General features: G+C 42.1%; 1 protein-coding gene across 1 annotated transcript in view; it reads left to right on the top strand.

The window, feature by feature from the left end:
• LOC117740775 (WD repeat-containing protein 70) overlaps positions 1 to 20,676 on the top strand; it is a 35,988-nt gene that overhangs the window by 4,134 nt on the left and 11,178 nt on the right. The window contains exons 8-13 of the mRNA XM_034547327.1: positions 21 to 174; positions 3,214 to 3,290; positions 9,705 to 9,879; positions 18,591 to 18,690; positions 19,129 to 19,213; positions 19,304 to 19,442. Coding sequence (XP_034403218.1) covers positions 21 to 174; positions 3,214 to 3,290; positions 9,705 to 9,879; positions 18,591 to 18,690; positions 19,129 to 19,213; positions 19,304 to 19,442 — 730 coding nt within the window. The remainder of the gene's footprint in view (positions 1 to 20; positions 175 to 3,213; positions 3,291 to 9,704; positions 9,880 to 18,590; positions 18,691 to 19,128; positions 19,214 to 19,303; positions 19,443 to 20,676) is intronic.

Raw genomic sequence — 20,676 nt, 5'->3', positions numbered from 1 at the left:
TCGTGTTTGTGTCCTCTCAGCCATCAGATCACGTCCCTGCAGTACAGCAACACTGGTGATGTCATCCTGGTGGTTTCTGGCAATGCACAGGCCAAGGTGTTGGACCGTGATGGCTTCAATGTCATGGAGTGTGTGAAGGGAGACCAGTACATTGTGGATATGGCTAAAACCAAGGTAAAGTGGTGTTTGTGTATAGTTCGGGTTGTGTTTTTTGGGCTGTTTGCCAACGTTTCATTTTCATTCTTTTTGAAGAGAATTAAAAGCATACAACTACGCCAAGTACAGTGAGTCAAAGTTGAACTAAGAAGTCTATAAAATGAAATGTCTTTTTACGACCGGCAGTTTCAGCAATAATTCCACAGTTTCCTCCCTATTTTCTCCTTCAAACAAGTGTGGCAAACTTGTGTGTTAGTCTTAAACCTGTTTAATAATCCAACGGCACATTTCTTTCGCCGTCTAACTTTGTTTTAGATTAATTGTTTTCATGTTATAATAACGGATCAAATTGATGACCAAAAAGTTATAATAAACTGGACTGGATCTTAAAACGGCAATAACATAAAACGGCAGAGACATATTTGGGGGCAGTTTACATGGCTCCCAAATATGTCTCTACCAAAGTCTCTACCAACTCCTGAGGGAAGTCTCTGGCTCTTTAGCTTACTGCTCCTCTACGTTCCCCACCTAGTTGCTCACTGTGTCTGACTGCCGTTTGGTGCTGAGCACGTAGCTGCAGCCGAAACGATGCTGTTAGAGCTGTGAGAACCAAAACAGTAAATTTGCAGATTCTGGTAACAATTCTCTGTTGGTTCATCGCCTCGAGCGACCCTTTCCACATTGTTTTCACAGACTCATTTGATACATTATTATACAAATATTGATTATAGCCACTTTAAATATGTTGCAGGCTTTAATGCTTTCTCTTTTATTGAAGAAGCGGCCCGAGAGTGACTGCTAATTCTAAACACAGGCTAGATGCTCTGTTCTAATGTTCTTGTTGGTTGATCCAGCCAACGCATAATGGCAGCAAGGTGTAGCCGTGAGCTGGTTTGTTTGTATTTGTATTGACCAGCCAGAGGCAGTCTCTGGGGGAGAGGACCACCACATACTTGCAGGACTGTCACGGTTCATCTCTTGCTTGTACCTGCCTCCTACAAAGAAGCATCCTAATTAATTGCCCATGTTTGGGTTTTACTGTGTTTAAGAAAGCTGTATTGGTGGTCACTAACCATCTGTGCCAGCTGCAGTGCATTTGGACATCCAACATTCTTTCTCAGTCCCATCTGGAGGTGATGGGTGAGTTTGGGTCAACAAAAAGGCATTTTGGCCTGCTGACGATGTCCCAGTCAATTAGCTGTATCTCATGTGATAATTAAGTCCTTGCTTCTTCTCCGCTGACAGACAATTACGTGCCTTGTTTGTTATCCCTCTTTGTGCAGAGACCTTCGTGGCATGCCAATGTCCACATGCTGTGGAAGGGCATGATAGGTTTTTTTCTTTAAGATATAGAAAAATAATTAATTACAAATCCAGAGCCCAGTTCCCTATGTCGCTAAATCTTCTAATTGGTTGTTTTATGTCACCAAAAGCCCAAAATAAGAGAGAATAACAGAGGAAAGTAACACATCTTCACATCTAAAAAGCTGAAACTTTAGAATATTGGGCATTCTTGCTTCATAAATGACATCGGCTAGATCATCAAAACAACTTGCTTTATTGATTTAACTATATCCAGCTACACAGTCAACTAATTAACTAAACCGAACAAATACAGAAACCTGTTTAGCCGCTGCGGCAATTAAAGCAAACTGGTAGCAATCCCATCTTGTTATCAGGGGGGCTTCTTTTCTTGGTGCTGTTTGTCATTAACCTGCTCTATTTTAGCTAACTGTTTGTATGAACATCAATCTGGTTCTCTTTAGTCATTGGCAATTTGTTGCCCTAAACTGTTGAGAAAGAGGAATCCGATTTGTTCCAGAAGGTAGCGGCTCCTTCACCCTCATCATGAAGCGCTTGTAATACATGATTCTCTCTCCTTTGATGTTATTGCACAGAGCACGGGAGCAATCATTCACATCCCATTTGAGCTTCAACATCATAGAGTGAATGTGTATTTACCATAAAAGTTAACAACTTAGCAATGTGTTATTGATCCTTTTTAGTCGTTAGGCAGTTACTTTTTATCGATTATTAAAATGGTGTGTTTAAAGTATTTGACAGTGAACAGGCCGGCGTCTCTTCCCGATGCACACATACCTCTGCTCATGCAAGGTTCTGCTTTTCTTGAGCATCCTGTCAAACAGCGGTGTGTCATGGGTGAAGCCTCTTCGCAGCACCGAAGTGTTCCTCTGACCTGGCAGTGGTGGGGAAGTTATCCTGCTTTGAAGTCATTTGTTATGAGTAGTTCACCACAGGACTACTCCAGCAGAGGAAATGTCTAAAAGTTACCCTTCGAGGAGCTCGCTGTTTGAAGCTGTGACACAGCCTGCTGCTCTGCTTCAGAGGTCACCGGCTCAAGGCCTATGTCGAAGAAGGCTAAAGGTCAAGGTTACAATTTGATCAGATTAAAGGTCCAAAAAGATCCTTTCATCTGGAGAGATGAGCCTCAGACCTTTCAAGGTGCATTCAGATCAGGCAACACAATCGGTGCGTACCGGGAACATTTGTTTGCGTACCGGGAACATTTGTTTGCGTACCGGGAACATTTGTTTGCGTACTAGACAACAGTCTCTGGATACAGGCCTTACAGTTGCCGCACAGTTTACACTACACAACTCCGTAAATGCATCGTCACTCAAAACTTAGTAGCTCCCCAGACATAATTAACTGGTGACCTTTTGCGTAGCAGTTTTGGCTCAAGACTTAACAACGAAGAACAACAGCTGTCCCTGGACATAAGTTGTGAACAGTAAGATTGCGAAATCCGCCTTCATGAATTCACCTTCATTGGTTCCTCCTGGAGACATCCCACCGTTTTATGTTTCCACCAGCGCTGCCGGGCTACAACGGTTAGAGCAGTTTCACATGAATTGAACAGTTGGACAGAAGGCAGCCCTGAATGTCAATTTCCCAACTAGATCCACAGTAAACTACATGATTCACAGGTGGTATCTGCTGCTCCTCAAAGCCACTGGAAGCTAGCCACCAGATCTGTCCAGCAAGAATTTACTGCCTTTTGTGTTTGTTAATTTTCACTCTGTGCTTTTTTTTCAGGGTCACACGGCTATGCTTAATAATGGCTGCTGGCACCCCAAGATTAAAGAAGAGTTCATGACGTGCTCCAATGACGGGTGAGTGTAATCAAGTGTTGTGAGCTCCGAGTTTTAGGCTGGATCTATTATAGGTCGTAGCTGCATTATTGTAAATACTGTAAACCTAAACTATAATGCTATAATCCGTAAAACAGGAGGCATGCTGCGTTTTAAAAGTAATTATATGAAATGTATATGCTAGACCCAAGTCTGTTTGCTGTTTCAGACTTTTTTTTTTAAATTGAACTATTCCATATAACGTACCAGGAAAGTGGGGACACATTTAAAATGGTCTACTCTACAGTGAGATCCAGGTGAAATCATTTTTTGATATGACATATTTAATGATTTACTTTAACTTTTATAGACACACCACCTGAATAATTTGATTACTCTACCATTTACTCAGAATTGTCCTACTGGGCAACTATCACACTATCATGCCAAAGACCTTTCTTTGCTCTCATTCTTTGTCACCAGCAGGGAGTCCTCTTGTCCAGATTATGCCTCTGGAAAGGGTAGTTTGTCCTCCCGGCTGTAATTACACATTTTATAATGGATGTAATCCAATTGCAGCTCTTTATTCGTATGCAGTGATTCTGACCAGAGCAACATAAACTGCTGGAGATAACAAGACATCACACACATGCATTTTTATCATCTTTTTTCTTCAGAAAGCAGTGATTTAGCACTTCTGGCCCCGTACGACTGCAGAACCTGTAACCTTTTGACGTGTGTAAAGGTGTGAGTGAATATTTGTGAGCGTGTGCCTTTTGAGTGAGAGCACAGTGAGGAGTCTAAGTGAGTGTAACGGGCAGCATTGCAGAAATCCAGGGCTATCATCATTAAGTGGAAACAAGGGCCCGGCTTTGTGGGCAGGCCATGGCCCAGTGTTTACCAGTGTTACTTTTCTCCCAGATGTGGAGGCTGGTTTATTTAGCTCTTATTGAGGCTCTGGAAATCCTCCCATGGCACGTTAGCACTGGGTGTTGCCTCTGGCCAGCTCACAGGAGAACAGCGGAGAGGAGCGTACAGGGAACCATTCACAGGCGGAACAGCTGCATGTGAGGAGGGCTCACAGCAGCAGGTCAGCACGGCAACCTGCGCCTCAGAGATGGATCGAGGCAGCGACAGGCCTCTAGTGATTTACAAGTGCAAGATGTTGTCCATGTAACCCCATGTCAAAACTCTCATATACTCACTTACTTAGTGTGCAGTGCAATACAGGGGCTACTTGGTGATGAAGAGCTGCACAGGCCCTCAAACTTCACACTTCTTCAATCAAAAGTCCCTCTCATTCCTTCAGTGCAAACAGAACGTAGGGGCCAGGGTTTAAACCGGGGTAAAACACACAGTGCTTGTTTCTGTACTCTGGTAACGGCTCATTTAAGATTTTGTTATGCATGTTTTGTTGTTTTGTATTGGTACATTTTAGCAATGTTTAGTACTTTACAGCTTGCGATCCTGTGACTGTACATTAAGCTGAAAGGCTACCATGTATTTCCTGATATGAGGGGGTTCTGGGTTTTACTGCTCCCAGGTCTGTTTTCACGAGGGCTTCTTTTCCAATCCCAGAACACACGACAAGCCCAAAACCTTCAACTGTTGTACTAAAAAGAGTATAAGATAAGATAAGATAATCCTTTATTAGTCCCTCAGTGGGGAAATTACAGGATTACAGCAGCATTGCTCACAGTAATAAGTAAAAAACAAGTAGTATAATAACAGAAATAAGATAAAAGAGTGAAAACAAGAAGAATATTATATATACAAACGGAGTAGAAATAGAATAAAGTGTATAAAATAAATAAAAATGTTTAAAAAGTACTTAAACGTATTAGTATCGCACCAGTGGGTGGGCTAAAGTGCTGTTCAGTGCGAAGTCCAAAGTGTTCGAAGTGTTTGTGGCCTACTGGGAGCTCAGCTTGTTGTGTAGCCTGACAGCAGCGGGGAGAAAGGACCTGCGGTACCTCTCCCCCAGACACCGGGGATGAATCAGCCGGTGGCTGAAGGAGCTGTGCAGCGCTGCCAGAGTACCCTGCACAGCTCCTTCAGCCACCGGCTGATTCATTCATGTTTGTCAATGTTGTATTTCTTCGGTTGGGATTTTGAAAAAAAGAACAGTTTGATGTATATTATCAACTTATCGCCCTCATTTTCTGGCGTCTTGCTCATCCATCTTTAGCGCTGTCCGGCCATCTTGAACAACTATTGAGTCTGCAGAGGCCATGTTGTCGTCAGCAGCCCTTTTGAGAACGGTACAGCAGTTGGCCAATAGTACCAGTGGGTGTCTGCTGCTGGCTGGGTGGGTCTGCTTGAACATCAGACCAACACCTATAGGTTGTCTTTCTTTCTTCTTTTGTCAGCCTAGTTAGAGTCTTTGTTGTGTTTATTTGAATAGGTTATTAAGCATGATCACTGGACCGCCCAGCTCCTTAATTGAAGGTCCCCCTAGTTGTATAGAATTTCATTCATAAGAACTGCCTCCCGGCTCCTTGAATGATTTCATTAACCAGACTTTTTTTCCCCCTGAGGAAGTGGATGAGAAGGAAGTACTACATAATACATAATGCTGCAGCAGCAGGGTGGTAGTTATTGTCCGTTCACACTGAGGGTTGAATGGGAGCTTCAGCAGAACTGTCAGCGACTCAAGTCCGTCAGTGAAAAGCGATTGTGCTAGTACTGGTGTGAACGTGTCAACATTTCACATTCTGTTTGAGAGTTGTGCGATTGTCAAACGGCAAAATGTTTTCCAACATTATTCATGTTTGATTCAAGGGGGAAATTACGTGTTAAGCATTGAATCACTTTAACCAAGTCTTTACTGAAAGGCTGAACACCTGTTGGAAAACCGCTAATTTAGTTCTCAGAAAGTGAGGGCAATATGTGCCGGGTATCCCAGTGTTTCTTTGGCGGGGTTGAATTTGAAGTAAACAAAAAAATATAGCTTGGACTTGTGTGTCAGTTGTGTTTTCATGAGCAAAATTCTAAACAGTAGTGGTTATAAAATTCTTGAATAACTTTAAAGTTAACAAAACCGTACAGCAATCTGTACGATTTTTCACAAACTATCTAACAAAAGCTTTGCATTAGTGGCTTCAAGGACATGACACTGCTGATTGTTGCTTTTACTTGATGTAGTTGTATAGGGCCCCAGGAAAGCGATTTTAAAAAATGCATGTTGTGCTCTTTTTGTGACTGAACTCTCAGCCAGTGGAACAGAGCATAGGACAAAGGGAGACTTTCTAATTGGGCCCACATGTTACTTCGGTCGATTCTTGAAACACACTTGCATGTGCACACACAAATACACTATTTGAGGAATGTTTCCAGGAGGTTTGAATGCCAGGGATTCTCTTGGTGCTGGGCTGCTGTCGGGGATGCAGCTGGACAGGGATGTGTAGCTGTATGCAAGAAGACCCACAACACAACATGGCAGCTCTTTTTATTGCTGAGATACAACTTATTTGTCTTTATCGTGCACTCAAACCAAACGCATGATGTGATATACTGTATATGTGACACATTAAGGAATTATCATTGAGGAGCAGCCACAACATTCACGATCTACTGCTTGGACAAATCCTGGTAATCAAAGGTTTTTATTTGCATGCAAGTAGACACTTTTGAGTCAGTATTTCTTTCATCGCTAGCATCCTGATGTTATCAAGTATAGTGGGTCATCTATTGTTTTAGTGCTACAGCCAAATGCTTGGTGACGATTCTTAATTTTTTCTTTTCCCGACGCGAAAGAAAAGGAGGGAAAAACTACCACTTATTTGCTTGAGAGAAAGGGGATCAAGAGTGTCTGTGAGCATGTTGGGGCGATTCACACAGTTGAACACACGAGGTTCATCCACAGTCCAGCTCATCTCCAACCGGTGGCCCCCTTACACTGCAAGTGTTCCATATCCTGCCCAAGAATGCACATACCATACCTTTTTAAGAAGTGCATTTAGCCTCATGGCTGAATTGTTGACTGACAGTAGCATCGACTTTGTGTGTGTGTGTGTGGGGGGGGGGGTCGGTCGGTCGGTCGGTCGGACCTGTCATTTAATTTTTTGGGTTAAGTCGCTACTTAGGAGCCACACTAATAATGCTGTGACTTTATTTGAATCGGTATCTAACTGTAACCACACCCTCACATGTTTATTATTTTGTGTCCTTGCTTGAGTGCCACTGTGTGTACGCCTCCTCCCAAATCCTTCTGTTATTTCCCTACTTTATCTTCTTCAGCTGTGATGCAACATGGACCATCTTCCCCTCCTAATCCGCGTTTCTCATTACAGAGCCCTAGTTAGTCAGTCAACCGGCCATCAGGCAACACAGCCTATCCCCATCGCCGGAGTATGACCAATAAACAACCTCCTACAAGACATGGCTCTTTCTTATCCCTCTCTTCCTTATCTCATCATCTGAGAAAGTGATCCTAGCAACCATCTCCCCCACCAGGCCTACGATAACCTGACGGACAGATAACATCTGGGGCCCGGGGAGTTGTCACTCCTCAGTTGATGTGTGAATGACTGTGCTACCTTGTGTAGTGCACACGCATCACTGAGGATGTATGGGTCTCATTTTATTTCATTCACCCCTCTGTGTCTGCAGTGTTTGTGTGGCTGCTGTTTTGAAGGGAAAACAGGGTTGCAGGAAGAGGAAAAGGGCGCACGGGTTTTGGCCGATATCTTCATGCAGCGTGTGAATATTTTGACATCTCGATCTTTTCATTGCTGTTACTTTCCCAAAACAACGACCTCCTCTGAGAAAATACTGTTTGAAATGTTTCCCTCGAGAATAAAGGTCCAACTTTAATTTGGTGAAGCGGCACTTCACTTCTGTTTTCTTTTTGGTCGTTTTTACACTTTAACAATTAAACAAAGTACCGTATTAGAGCTGACCGTTTTCCCTGTCCTGTCCGTGACAGGTGAGGGTGTGCAGCCTCTGCCCTGTGCTCAGGTTTGGCTCAAAACTGGTGGGCTCCAACCTCTCGGCTCTATTCCCCCTGACAGCCAGCAGTGCCATGTTTTGAAAAGAGCCCTTACGATAAATAGCATTCCAGGTTTTGTGTGCTACGCGAAAGGTTATGTTGTCTTTATTGCCTTGACAGACGCCTACAGGCTTCTGTAAACAAAATAGAGAAGCCTGTGTGAGGCAGCAGGTAGACCAATTTGTCATCCGGCCCATCGGTATCACTCTTTCTCATTCACGCTCACACATACACATGTGTATCTGCTCATGTAAACACTTACTGTACAATGCAGTAGTCTTAAAGGTGGATTGAGCTTTTTTTTTCAGCAAGAGATTTTTAAATGTATGACCAGTTTATGTGGATTTAAACAACTATGCATCAAACAGAGTTTTATTTGACCCTTGCCAGTTTTCACTCAAACCATATGTCTTCAGCTGGCATTTGTATCACATTGTAAGACTTATCCAAACACAGTTGAGTGTGTGTGTGTCTGTGACTTTGTAGCCGGCCGTGGAGGAATCCTTGCCTGGCTGTTAGTAGCAGCCCTGCCTGTATGTTTATACTCCTCTGCTGACCTTGTGACCCAAAGGTCATGATGCTCACTAAAGCAAGCAGTGGGTCACAGACACATTTGGACACGCTCTGTCTGCCATGAGTGGTGGCGTGGGTGTGTGAGAGGTTGGCTAAACATGTTTGTGTGTAGTCGGGTAGTTCAATAAATAGATGTGGCGGTTTAAGACGCTCGAGGTCACTTGCTATGCTGGTGGGCACCTCGGTTTGTCTTCCTGGTTATAATTCTTGTATTTGTATTCTATTTTTATTTATTTTTTGTTGCAAAAGCACTTAGTCGATTTGAAAGGCTTTAGATTAGGCGGATATAAATGGTGTGCAACATACCTTGCTTGGATATCATCTAAACAACCAGCCATGCCTACTGGGGTCAAAGGTGAAACGTTACACCTTGTTTTAAACGTAACAATTTGTTGTTCTCAAATCATTGTCCACTCTACTTTGAAATTCAAAGTATGCAGCAGATATACTGACGACTGCACTGACAATATTCCTGCTCCAATGACTATTTTTTTAGTAACTTCATCCTTTTTCTTTCTGATTTTAACAGATAATTTAAGAATGTATTTGATTATATGACAATTCTTTATTGGTTTGATGAATAAATTGCATGTGCTATTGGCATTGTAATTCCTCCTTCTCAGTGGTCCAGGTTGTGTAATATGTTCAAGGATTTCATGGAGGCTTCAGACATGCCTGTCACACTGATCTACTGTTCTGCTGTTTGCTAACCTCTCACCCTGCAACACATAGCTGCCTAACCTCCTGAGAGTGACTGAGGCACATCTCTATATGATTCTGATTTATTACAGTGGTGGATGGTGTTGATGACTAAATATGTTTTGAGGGATAATATTTTATGAGGGATTCACGACAGTTGGGTGAGGATAAATTTGTATTCTGTCTGTCCGTAGCACTGTGCGCACATGGGACCTGAGCTCTGGGAAGAAGCACAAGTCTGTGTTCAAACCGCGTTCCTTCCAGGGGAAGAAGGTCGTCCCCACATGCTGCACCTACAGCCGCGATGGGAAGCTCATTGCAGCTGGCTGCCAGGATGGCACCATCCAGATCTGGGACAGAAACCTCAGCGTGAGTTTTAAAGACAAGCACATGCACACACACCTCCATGTGCAGTAGTTTGTAAACATTGGATGTCTATTTTGTAATGGCCTTGGGTGCAGAGTCATGAGACTCGGGTCATCCAGTCACAGGCCAGAGAGGGCAGAGTTCAGCAAGTCACTAACACTGAACAGAATTCAAAATGCCCGGCTATAAAATAAATTTTTCCAAACTGAGTCTTTGAAAATATGATCCAATAGCCTGTGTGACCTGCAATGACACTGTTTTCACACTTAAGAGTTGCTTTCACTTTATCTAAACTGTGGAGAAACAAGAGTCTACAGTCACGTTGGAGGCTCTGTGAGACTGTTCTTCGATACAGCAGTGCTTGAGCTAAATGCTAACATTTGCTCATAAGCACTAATTAGCTCATGTTGTTAGGAATGTCATTAGTTGAGCAGGTATTTGGTCAAAGTTTGGACAGATGAAACATTTGATCTGATGATGGCGCTAAATGCTAGGGGGTCATCAAAGGGATCTATTAGTTGTGAGATATTTCCCTGTGGGCCACAGTGGTGGACTGACCGTCAGGCTGACATTGCTTTCCCTAGAGCCACGCAGCTTGCATGGTTAAAAATAGCTGATTATGTAACTGAATTAACTGACGTTTGATGATTGAGTTGAGTTGCATGAAAGTTACTGGAAGACCCAATCACAATTTCCCTCTGTCCATTTTTCACTATTTGTTAATTAGGTAATTATATGATCAGCGTGTTCCGTTCTTCAAGCGTCACATTGGTGAGGTAATCGCTGATCTTGGCCCCCAAGTAGCATTGCTCTCACTTATTCGACTGTTTTCACAAAAATGACTTCCATTTGTGGCTCCAGAATGCATCTTCTAGATCTTTCATTGAGGAGATCTGCTGGGTCCCTCGATTTGTTATTTCACTGAAACACTCTTCTCGATGGCTGTCACGGTGACACATCTGGGGTTAGTGTATGGGCAACAAAAGAAGCATGTTTCACAGCTTACTGCTCATTCTCACACAGAGTTCACCCCCACGGTACAGATGTGAAAAGGAACAAATAACCAGAAGAGGAGCATTCCTGTTGAACAGGGTCTGAGGGGACCTACAGAATTCAATTCAGTTTATTTTATATAGCCCAATATCACAAATTACAAATTTGCCTCAGAGGGCTTTACAATCTGTACACATACGACATCCCTGTCCCAGGACCTCACATCGGATCAGGAAAAACTCCCCAAAAATAACATTTCACAGGGAAAAAAGGGAAGAAACCTTCAGGAGAGCAACAGAGGAGGATCTCTCTCCCCGGGAGAAGTCACAGTACTCATAATTCAGTATTTTCAAAGGTGACATATTGGAAGAATCATTCCCGTTTGCTATTGTCTTCCATGATGGCCAGCTCGTTCACAAACATGGTTTTACAAGTTTCTTTTTCCGCGGTGTGAGGAATATTTATGGATACTCACCTGGGAGGTACAAACACGATAAGCCCAGATTTTAGGAAAGCAAATAAAATAATGCAGGGCACAGATGTTACTAAATACACTCAAAGACATCTAGTGTTCGGTCAACATACAGTAAGTTATGAACAACTGCTTAACTATCTGAAAAATGAGAAGTTGTTTTTATGACCCCAATGTCTCGGGACATTTTCACTAACATTTTTAATTGTTCCACTTCACATCCCTTCATCTGTACAACCCCATATGTGGATACGGTTGAATGCCTGTGCTATTTCATATCAGAATAGTGATAATTAAGCTGCAGTTAGTGAGTTGGAACAGCTTGATTGGACGGAGGGGCTTATCCAGATTAGTCAAATGAGAAGTAGGCTACATGATAATTACTCCAACAGTCAACTTCATAATCGCACGACACTACAAAAAATGTATTTAGATGGAGGATTTCTATTGTAAAAGCTTTTGTGCTTCCGTGTATCTGTTGTATAGACTCCCCCTGCCATTATCCCACTGGGCTGCTCATAGCAGCAGGCTTCCAGGGATTGGGTTAAAGCTCTCCAAATTTATTACCCCTCTTTCTCCAAACTAAATATTTACCCTGCGTCCCATAGCAGCTTACAATAGGCATGTCTGTTGCCTGACCACTGGAGCCTGTCCTGTCTGAATGGCTCAAGAATTTAGTCGGTGCCCTCTGCCCTAATCAGCAACCTGTGCCGCTGACTCAAATCCAGCCACAAGCCTAAAAAGGAGTTGACCTCCCCATGCTGTCATTGTTGCTCCCTCCCACACTCAAACAAGGCCCATCTCCTGCTGTATTGCCACTATTACTCATGGACAGAATATGCAGGCAGATCAATCACAATCAATCATGTACATGACCTTGATCTAGAGCTGAGACTGAAGAGAAGCTATTGAGGATGACACATTGTTCTCTTGAACCCTGACATGAGTTGATTGATCCTGTGATGGGAGTCAGGTAGGTCTCTTTTTAGTGGACTGCCACAGAGAGGGATCACATGCTCATTCTCTGACCAGAGGGGTCGGTGCCAGAATTACAAGACTGCATTTAAATGGTTGCCAGGTAATGTGCACTCTGTGGAAGTTAGTAGGTTGAGGGTGCAGGCCCAAAACACAACCACGGAGACCTGGGGAATGCTATGAGGTCATTGGTGTACTTGGATGTTTCTAGACTTCAAAGTGGGACCTCAGAAGATGTGGTTTTGATGAACTACTCCGTTGGGGATTGTCAACATGAGATGATACGGCAAACTTTCTCTTGCTTTCTACTTTTGCCGGTTTTATCACCGCAATCGTTTCTTAATGATGAGAGAAACCAGAGCTCCACGAGAAGTTTTAAATCTGTTTGAATTGGATGAATTTCAACGTGCGTAAAGTTGCCGTCAATTTTTATCTTTTGTGTTTTAGCCTATCTTTATATTTATAAACTTGACTTCGATGCCAGGCTCCATTAACTCCACTCAACATGCTGTTATTATTCTAGTCACACACAGTTTATTGTCACCTGCTTAAACTGACCACCAGTACTGGCCTGGACATCATTTACAGTTGCTGGCTTAATGGGACACTCAACACAATAATGGGACTGCACAGTATCACTGTAAACTAGTAACTCTATAGGTCATAAATGACGGGGCTGTGGAAGATTAAAACGGAGAATAACAGAAGAACTTAACGTCCAATGAAAATGTTTAGAATCCTGTCCAGATCGGATAACTGGCTAGTGTACATATACGGCCCTCATCATGGATATCATCATGGAGCCATCTAAAGACAATATGATCTTAAACCAGATCTCCCATTTTGCAGCCTCCATTGTGATTTGCCTGAGATTTTGCCACATCTTGTTCTTCATTTACATACGGAGACAAACATTCACTAAATACATGTAAAGAGTCACTAAAATAGAAGCTTTTTTTATCAACTAAATGTTGCAGCTTTCAGTGTTGTGGCCATTTCACACCCTCCGTTAACCCTGAACAAAGACTTGGGAACAACATGTACAGAATGCTACTTCTTGCAGTTTATGGCTGAGACGCAGAGGAATGCAGTCACTTCAATGAATCACACCGTCAGATTATGATGACACTCACTCCAGTGCGATCAGCTGAAAACACACACGCCAACACGGCTTCGCCATCACCACTTGTTGATTTCCATGAAAGATCAGAGCAGCTGCTCAGGGCTGCGGTTTGGCCACCTGATCCTCCGAAAGTAACAGAGGTCAAAGTGAGATGTTACAACTGACTCCACAGTGGGCATCATTAAGCCTTTCAGGTGTGCGGTTGTAAAAGTATGGAGGTTGGGGCAAGGCGGCGCTCTGCAGTATTTATGTAATGATACCCAGATAGTGTGGTCAGGACCAGTTGGCTCTGTGGTAGATTGTTATCATAGTCTGCTGCAGATGAAACCCAACGCTGTGGTGTTCCTTCTGCTATTTATCAACTCCTGCTGCCGAATGGGTGTACATGTGAATTAGGGCTCTGTGTAAGCAAGCGCATGTATTGTAAGTGCATATATGCACGTATACACGATCTTATATGAAACTGTATACCACCTGCATATCTGTGTGGGGAAAATGCTCACATTGGCTAGCTTAGTAAATTTGTGACTATTAATCCCGATGCCTGTTTAGGACTGGGAGAAGGGCACAGTTTACAGAGGAAGTCACAAGGCGCAAGAGAGGTTTCAAACTGTATGAGAATCCAGTTTCACAGGCCGGCTGTGTAGATTATCACAGGAAGCAAACACCATGGCATCTACCAATGCCAGCCAACATCAGGATAGTAAATAAACACTCAAGCTTTCACAACAGCAGTAAATGCTCTAGAAATAGCTGCAGGGTTTTATGTTTAATGTAAGCAGCTAGAATAACCACTCGCTATCAAGTTCAGAAAATGAAATCATTCTTATTATTTTCTGCCTCGTATTTATTATCCATCAAGCGCTCTTGTGTCTGTTTTTCTTTTCATAAGTTGAACTTGTCTTTTCGTCATTCCATCAGTTTGTTAGGATTAAAGAATAATAAATAAATATATATAAATGTATATATACAAAAAAAATTATATTTTCAGTGCAGACAAAACAGACACTGAAGACGGTATAACAATGCAACATAAAAGGAGTTAAAACACAGCATGTGCTAACAGCAGATGGTGTTCATTTGAGAGAGGAAGACGTTGGATGAAAAGAGAAAACAAATAACTTTGTGGTATGATTCATCAAGGGTCGAACAAGAGCTCATAACTTTTCCTACTAGTTGACCTGAGGAAATTTAAGGCTGCGGTGAAAAACATGTTTTTGGAGGTTATGTTTAAGAAAGAAAAGAAAAAAAACACCCCTTTTTTGGGAGTTATGTAAAGTAGATTTCATCACCTTCTACTCGCAGTATATTTAAGGTTTAATATCTACTTTTACTTTTGATTCAGTAACTTGTCATCCTGCAACTCTCAGACAACACTTTAGTCCTCCAAAATATAGAAACATGCCCGGACTATCCTCTCCACTAGACCCACTTTTATGGTGTGCCCTTGAGCTTCATGAGAGGAGATGATTACAGGAAAATGGTTCATCAGCATCCCCTCCTGTTCATAGTCCGCTGACCCCACCCAACCCATTTGTGCTACCATGCATAGATTCAAGGTTGACTTATTGTCATTATTCGCTCACAGTTTAATGAATGGACATGTTGAGTGTGCACATGACAGTCGTGGCAGTGGTCGTTGTGATTGGAACGAGGTCCCCAAGCTTTGCTTTGGGCTCATCAAATAAAGTAGTAAATTCTCAAAGTTCAGTCGGTCGCCGAGCACCCTGAAGGTAGCGTATTGTGTGTTTGACTGGGTTTAAGCCTTCCACATTATGCTTTAGCTGCCATTTAGTAGGCCTGAGATGGCCTGTGGCCTCGCTGTTCCATACCTGCTGTAAGATTAGAAAATGTACTTTTCATATTAAATTGACCTTCTTTTATTTCTCAACCACGTCAATTTCCAAGGCGGCAGAATAGGAAGATAATCTAAGATGAGAATGGATTTTAGTCAAAGGTAATATATGGGTAAAATGATGATGGGAAGCAGAAAAGTATCCCTGGAGAGACTGCAGAGGCTAAATGGCCAACGCCTGAAAAAGTGGAATCCATGTTATCTACAGTTCAAGGTAACAGCGTTATCTGTCTCATCCAAGTTAATAACTTCCCTCCATTTACTTACTTTGGAAGTGAAGTATGACCTTGTTTCCTTCTTGTATCATAAGGACACATCACTCATTCACCTCACGCTCCTTTCTCTCCTGCTCCTTCTCTCCACTTCTCTATCTTATCTTTTCTTCCACTCTGTGCTCACTTCAAATTCCTTATCCACCTCTCTGAGTCAAAAGCCTGTATTGCTGCAATTCTCTTTTCACTGATTTATTTGCATTCAGTTTAGAATTAATGAATATGTCGCCGTATAAACCAAGGTTATGTTTGTTTGAGTGTTAGCGAGCCGACTTCCCAGACGATTGCTTCACCACCGTCTTTTAATGATCCATCTCTCTAATCCGGCCGTACTTCGGTAACACTAAGGCAGGGGGAAGTAAATGTGGAAGGAAGTGGAGAGAGGACACAGGCAACAAGGCATTGCAGCGCGTACTGAAACAATTAGTTGATTTGTTTGATAATTTCATTTCAGTCAGTCATTAATGTCAAAATACTGCTGCATCAAAAGTCTTTGACTTCTTGGACTGTTGGCTGGAAAAAACAAACAATTTGAATGTCACCAAGGGCTCTTGGGAAAATATGCCAGACATTTTGAAGACTAAATGATTCATTGACAGTAATGCAAATAATAATAATTTACATATCTAATGATATCTAGAGAGTGCAATAATTTAAGTGCACATTGATAAATGTATTTGGCAAGCGAAAAATACATTTTAACATTGTCTTATTTGCTTTTTCACTTCTGTTCATTGTCCACATTTTGGGTTGTCGTGTACTTTTGGAGAGCTTTTCTTCTTGCTGTGTGTGTGTGTGTGTGTGTGAGAGAGAGAGAGAGAGAGAGAGAGAGAGAAAGATAGAGAGAATTGTGTGTGAGAGAAAGATAGAGAGAATTGTGTGTGTGTGTGGTGGGGGGGGCGGGTTATTTCCAGCCTAGAGCTGCAGACCGTGGCGCGCACACACACACACACACACACACACACACACACACACACACTTTGCACTACAGTGGTACAGCATTTGCTCAGTGAGCACCGAGGAGGTATATTGCACGCCTGGCCATCTTGGAAACAGCTGCTTCAACGAGACGCTTGACTGCTTCTGTTTGCAGGGGGGGGGGGGCATCACTGCAGTGGCTGGGATTAATTACTTTTTAATTGGGTGTATTGTAACTTCTGATAGTTTCCAAACTGTAATATTCCACCAACAGCTTATCCTAAAACCTTTTTTTAAACAACTCGTTATCATTTTTCACCCCCATGAACTGCAAAGGTGAGACTCCATTCCCTCTAGCTTTAGTAATCAGTCTGTTCTCACCTCTATAGAATGACCTCAGCTGAAATGTCACCTAGCCTTCTTGGTTTTCAGTGATGCATGCTGATCATCACAGCCAAGTTGAGTAAGATGTCTTTCTCATATACAGCAACATGCCGAGGAAATAGTTGCAAGGGCAGGATTATACACGTGATTAGCCTGACGAAGAGCCCGATGGCTCAGCGTGCAGGCTAGCTCTCCTTTTCCATTGTGAGCTGACATGCACTGTCTCTGTTTCAGAATGTACTCGTATATATTCATAGCTTCAACTCAGGATTAGTGTCATTAGCGATTTAATAATTTATTGTTTCTGTATAAGATGTCAGAAAATATGGATAAATGCCCAGTCCCAGATGTTCTGGAAAATGTTCTTGTTTTGTGCAACAGTCCGAAACTCAAAGATATTCAGTTTACATAAAACTTTTTGGATTAATAATCTAAATAGGTACAGATTAATTTTCCTTGAGTGGTAGATGAATAACAATGAATGCAGTAGTTTTTCATCTGATAATTCACTAATTTCAACCCCTAGTTTGTAACACAGGCTTTCTGTTAACAAAAAAAAATATCGAAGACCATGCCTGGATAACCCTGATGACAATACAATATTTATATCACCAGATTACTTATGTTTTCTGAGACTACTTTAGAACCACAGCAGACAGGATGTAACGTTCACAGGCTGAGTAGTAATCTGACTTTAATATGTAAAAGTGGTGGAGTTGACCTTTAACTCTTTTTAGAAGTGTGTTACTAATTTACTTTATAGTTTGTTTAAAAAAAAAATCTTTTCTACCTACTGCTGTCTCCGATGCTTCTGGCACGTGTCCATATTTTGTGGTGGTTGTTGATGTTTTGATGTGACACTCATAACTAGTAGTTGTTACTGGCTGACCCTTGTGAAATAACACTTGTTTAAGGATGGCTAATAATATGAGAATCAAAATGCAGATGTTAGCTTAGGGCTGCGGTTAAAGGGTCTTATGTGTTCGTGGCTAAACTGCACGAAGTAGAACTATTAGCGTACTATTTCAGGTAGGAGGAAGGGAAAATTACAAATCTCTCACAGACCTAAGCTTGCCAAGGTAAATCTGTAGTCTGTCTGCTAAAGAATGCGGTCGGTACAGTGTGTAAAGTCGCTGGTATTTCATAAGTTGAAGTGGGCTTCATAGTTAAATATATAGTATGGTGTTCATGCAGGAAATGGAAACCGTGTGTTTTGAAGCCATGGAGAGAGAAAAGATATATTTTTGTTACTGCAGTTGGCAACCTAAAAAAAACAAAACTGAAGCAAAGCATTGGCAGTTTCATACATCGGGAGATTATAAGAGCTTTTTTAAATATTGATGAGCAGCAGTGACCAAGGCAGCATGTTTATGGAAAAGGCAGAGAGAGCAAAGGCTTCACTATTCATTCATTTTGTTCTGTAGTTAACAATCGATCGTATCTAGGGTTTCTCTGGAATGTCTTTTGAGACTTGTCCGTGATCAACTGTATATAAATAAATTCTGTATGTGCTCAAGTATTGCTTGAGCAAATACACTTACGCAGCTATTTAACACAAACAGGAGTGAGTTCCTGCTATCATGACTTGTGTGCCTTTCACTTTCATAAAGACCAACCACATCACCTGGAATGCTGAAATGGCTTTTAAAACGCACTTTACCTATTCATAGTCGGTCTTGTCCTAAACTATAGCGATGCATTGCTTTCTCTTTTTCTTCTTAGGTCCATACAAAATTCCACTGTCGGCAAGCACACATCCCAGGATCAGACACGTCCTGCATCGCCTTTTCCTACGATGGCGTGACTCTCGCTTCACGTGGAGGTAAGAAAAAGACGATAATCTCACAGTATGCTCCAAACCCCACAGCCACACAGCCCAGCTCAAAGCCTCCCGTTCTAGGTCCAATACTTGCTGCTTCATCCAAAGTGATTGTTTTTAAGCGGAGGAGAAGCTTCTCTCTTCCTGTGCAAAATAAAAGGAACCACCAGCAACAAAACACAGAACAGATGTATACGCAGAGCCACTCGAGTTCCTCCTCGGTATGTGATCCAGTCAGGAGGTTTCACAAAGACAAACCGGAATAACTCCGTGCAAGAGTCCTTCACTCAACTATATATATTATGTAACGTACTTTAGAAATAACTCTTACAACCTTGTTGTATAGTTAAGAAAAGGCAACATAAATAACAGTTCCACTGTGGTGGCTTTCTATCAATATCTCAATTTGTAGTTAACCTGTTGTGTCCATCTGTTTTCTAGGGGATGACACTCTCAAGTTGTGGGATATACGTAACTTCAAGAAGCCTGTGAATGTAGCGACTGGACTGAACAACTACTTTACAATGTGAGAATTTCTAACTTTCATCTTAGCTACTGTAAACTGTGTGTTGATTGTGAACTGATAATATTGTATGCGTGTTATTCTCTCTATTAGGACCGACTGCTGTTTTAGCCCTGACGACAGGCTCCTCGTAACGGGGACCTCTGTGAAAAAGGACGGGGGAAATGGGAAGTTGGCTTTCTTTGACCGAGCTTCCTTTCAGAAGGTCTATGAAATAGAAGTCACCAATGCAGTAAGTCCTGCCTCAACCTCCACCACCACAACTTCTCTTATGGCAAGATTTCTTTTCAACTGGTTGATATGATATTTTGGTTACAAACAGAAATGACCCTAAATAATTCACATAGTTCATGGAAAAGAAACAAAATGAATCCACAATGAAACATAATGGAAAACCTAATGAAACCAATGTGCATGTCATAAGTAGTTTTGGCTCAAAGAAATCTGCAGCCTTAAGATGTTTTTATTTGGTTATAGCCGTCTCAGGCCTCATTATGACAGCCGAAAAGATTTGACTGGCCTGATATGGAGATTTAATTCACTTTCTATTTAACCCAGCACAGGATTATTCCAGTTCTAGTATTTTTTATTTAGCATATTTATTAAATTCTCCTTTATCATAGTGTGCTCCACAGGAATTTAGACACCGACCCAGAAAAGCAAATATCATTTGCCCAATCCTCTGGCATTGACTAGCGATTTTAAATTTCTCCATATTCACCCTGGATGAAAGATAGACGTGGTGATGTTTTGGGGGGGGAATTAATGAAGGGAGTGAAGGCAAAGGAGGAGGATAGTTTAAAAAATGGTTCTAGGCAAGCTTGGAGAAAGTGGAGTAATGTGACCTTTCCTTTTTGCAAATCAATCCCACAAACCTTTGGCAGGACAGCTTTTATATGCCTTTGAGTTCAATTTGAAATTAAATTCTCTACAGACACAATCAGCATGTTCCATTCACATGCGCTACACTGTCAAAGACGTTAGCGTAACGTGCACTTTACTAATCCGGCTTTCTCAGAAATCCATTTGGTGAGGGCAACCAGCCATAGGTGCTGAAATGAAGGGCGGAGGTGCCGCCTTCAGTCAAAATACTTTTTTTTTTTGGTGTTGCTTCCTGCGCCTCCCTTGTCTCTCCTTTTCAACAGATTTAGCAGTGTGTATCTGTAGTCATAACACTGAGGTCTGACGGAGGCTAATGGCTTCTAGCTTGGTCTCCCTGGCTAAGACACGACACTTTTAAATCAGCCACTGACTGAACGTGTTGGAGAGAAGGAAAGAGACAAAAGCTGTGTTTGTGTGTCGATGCGTCCCTCTGCCGTGCCAGCCAGCTGCTGTTAGTGTCAATGCTGTGCCAAGGTTTGTAAGCTAAGTGCACACCCCGCTGCACAGTTGCACTAACTGAGAGGAGGGGAGGGTGCACTGTTTTATTTGACCCATTTAATCTGGAGATTTTAACTTAAATTGAA

Source organism: Cyclopterus lumpus, chromosome 12 (genome assembly GCF_009769545.1).
Source record: "Cyclopterus lumpus isolate fCycLum1 chromosome 12, fCycLum1.pri, whole genome shotgun sequence".
Lineage (NCBI taxonomy): Eukaryota > Metazoa > Chordata > Actinopteri > Perciformes > Cyclopteridae > Cyclopterus > Cyclopterus lumpus.
This window is presented reverse-complemented; position numbering and strand designations above follow the sequence as displayed.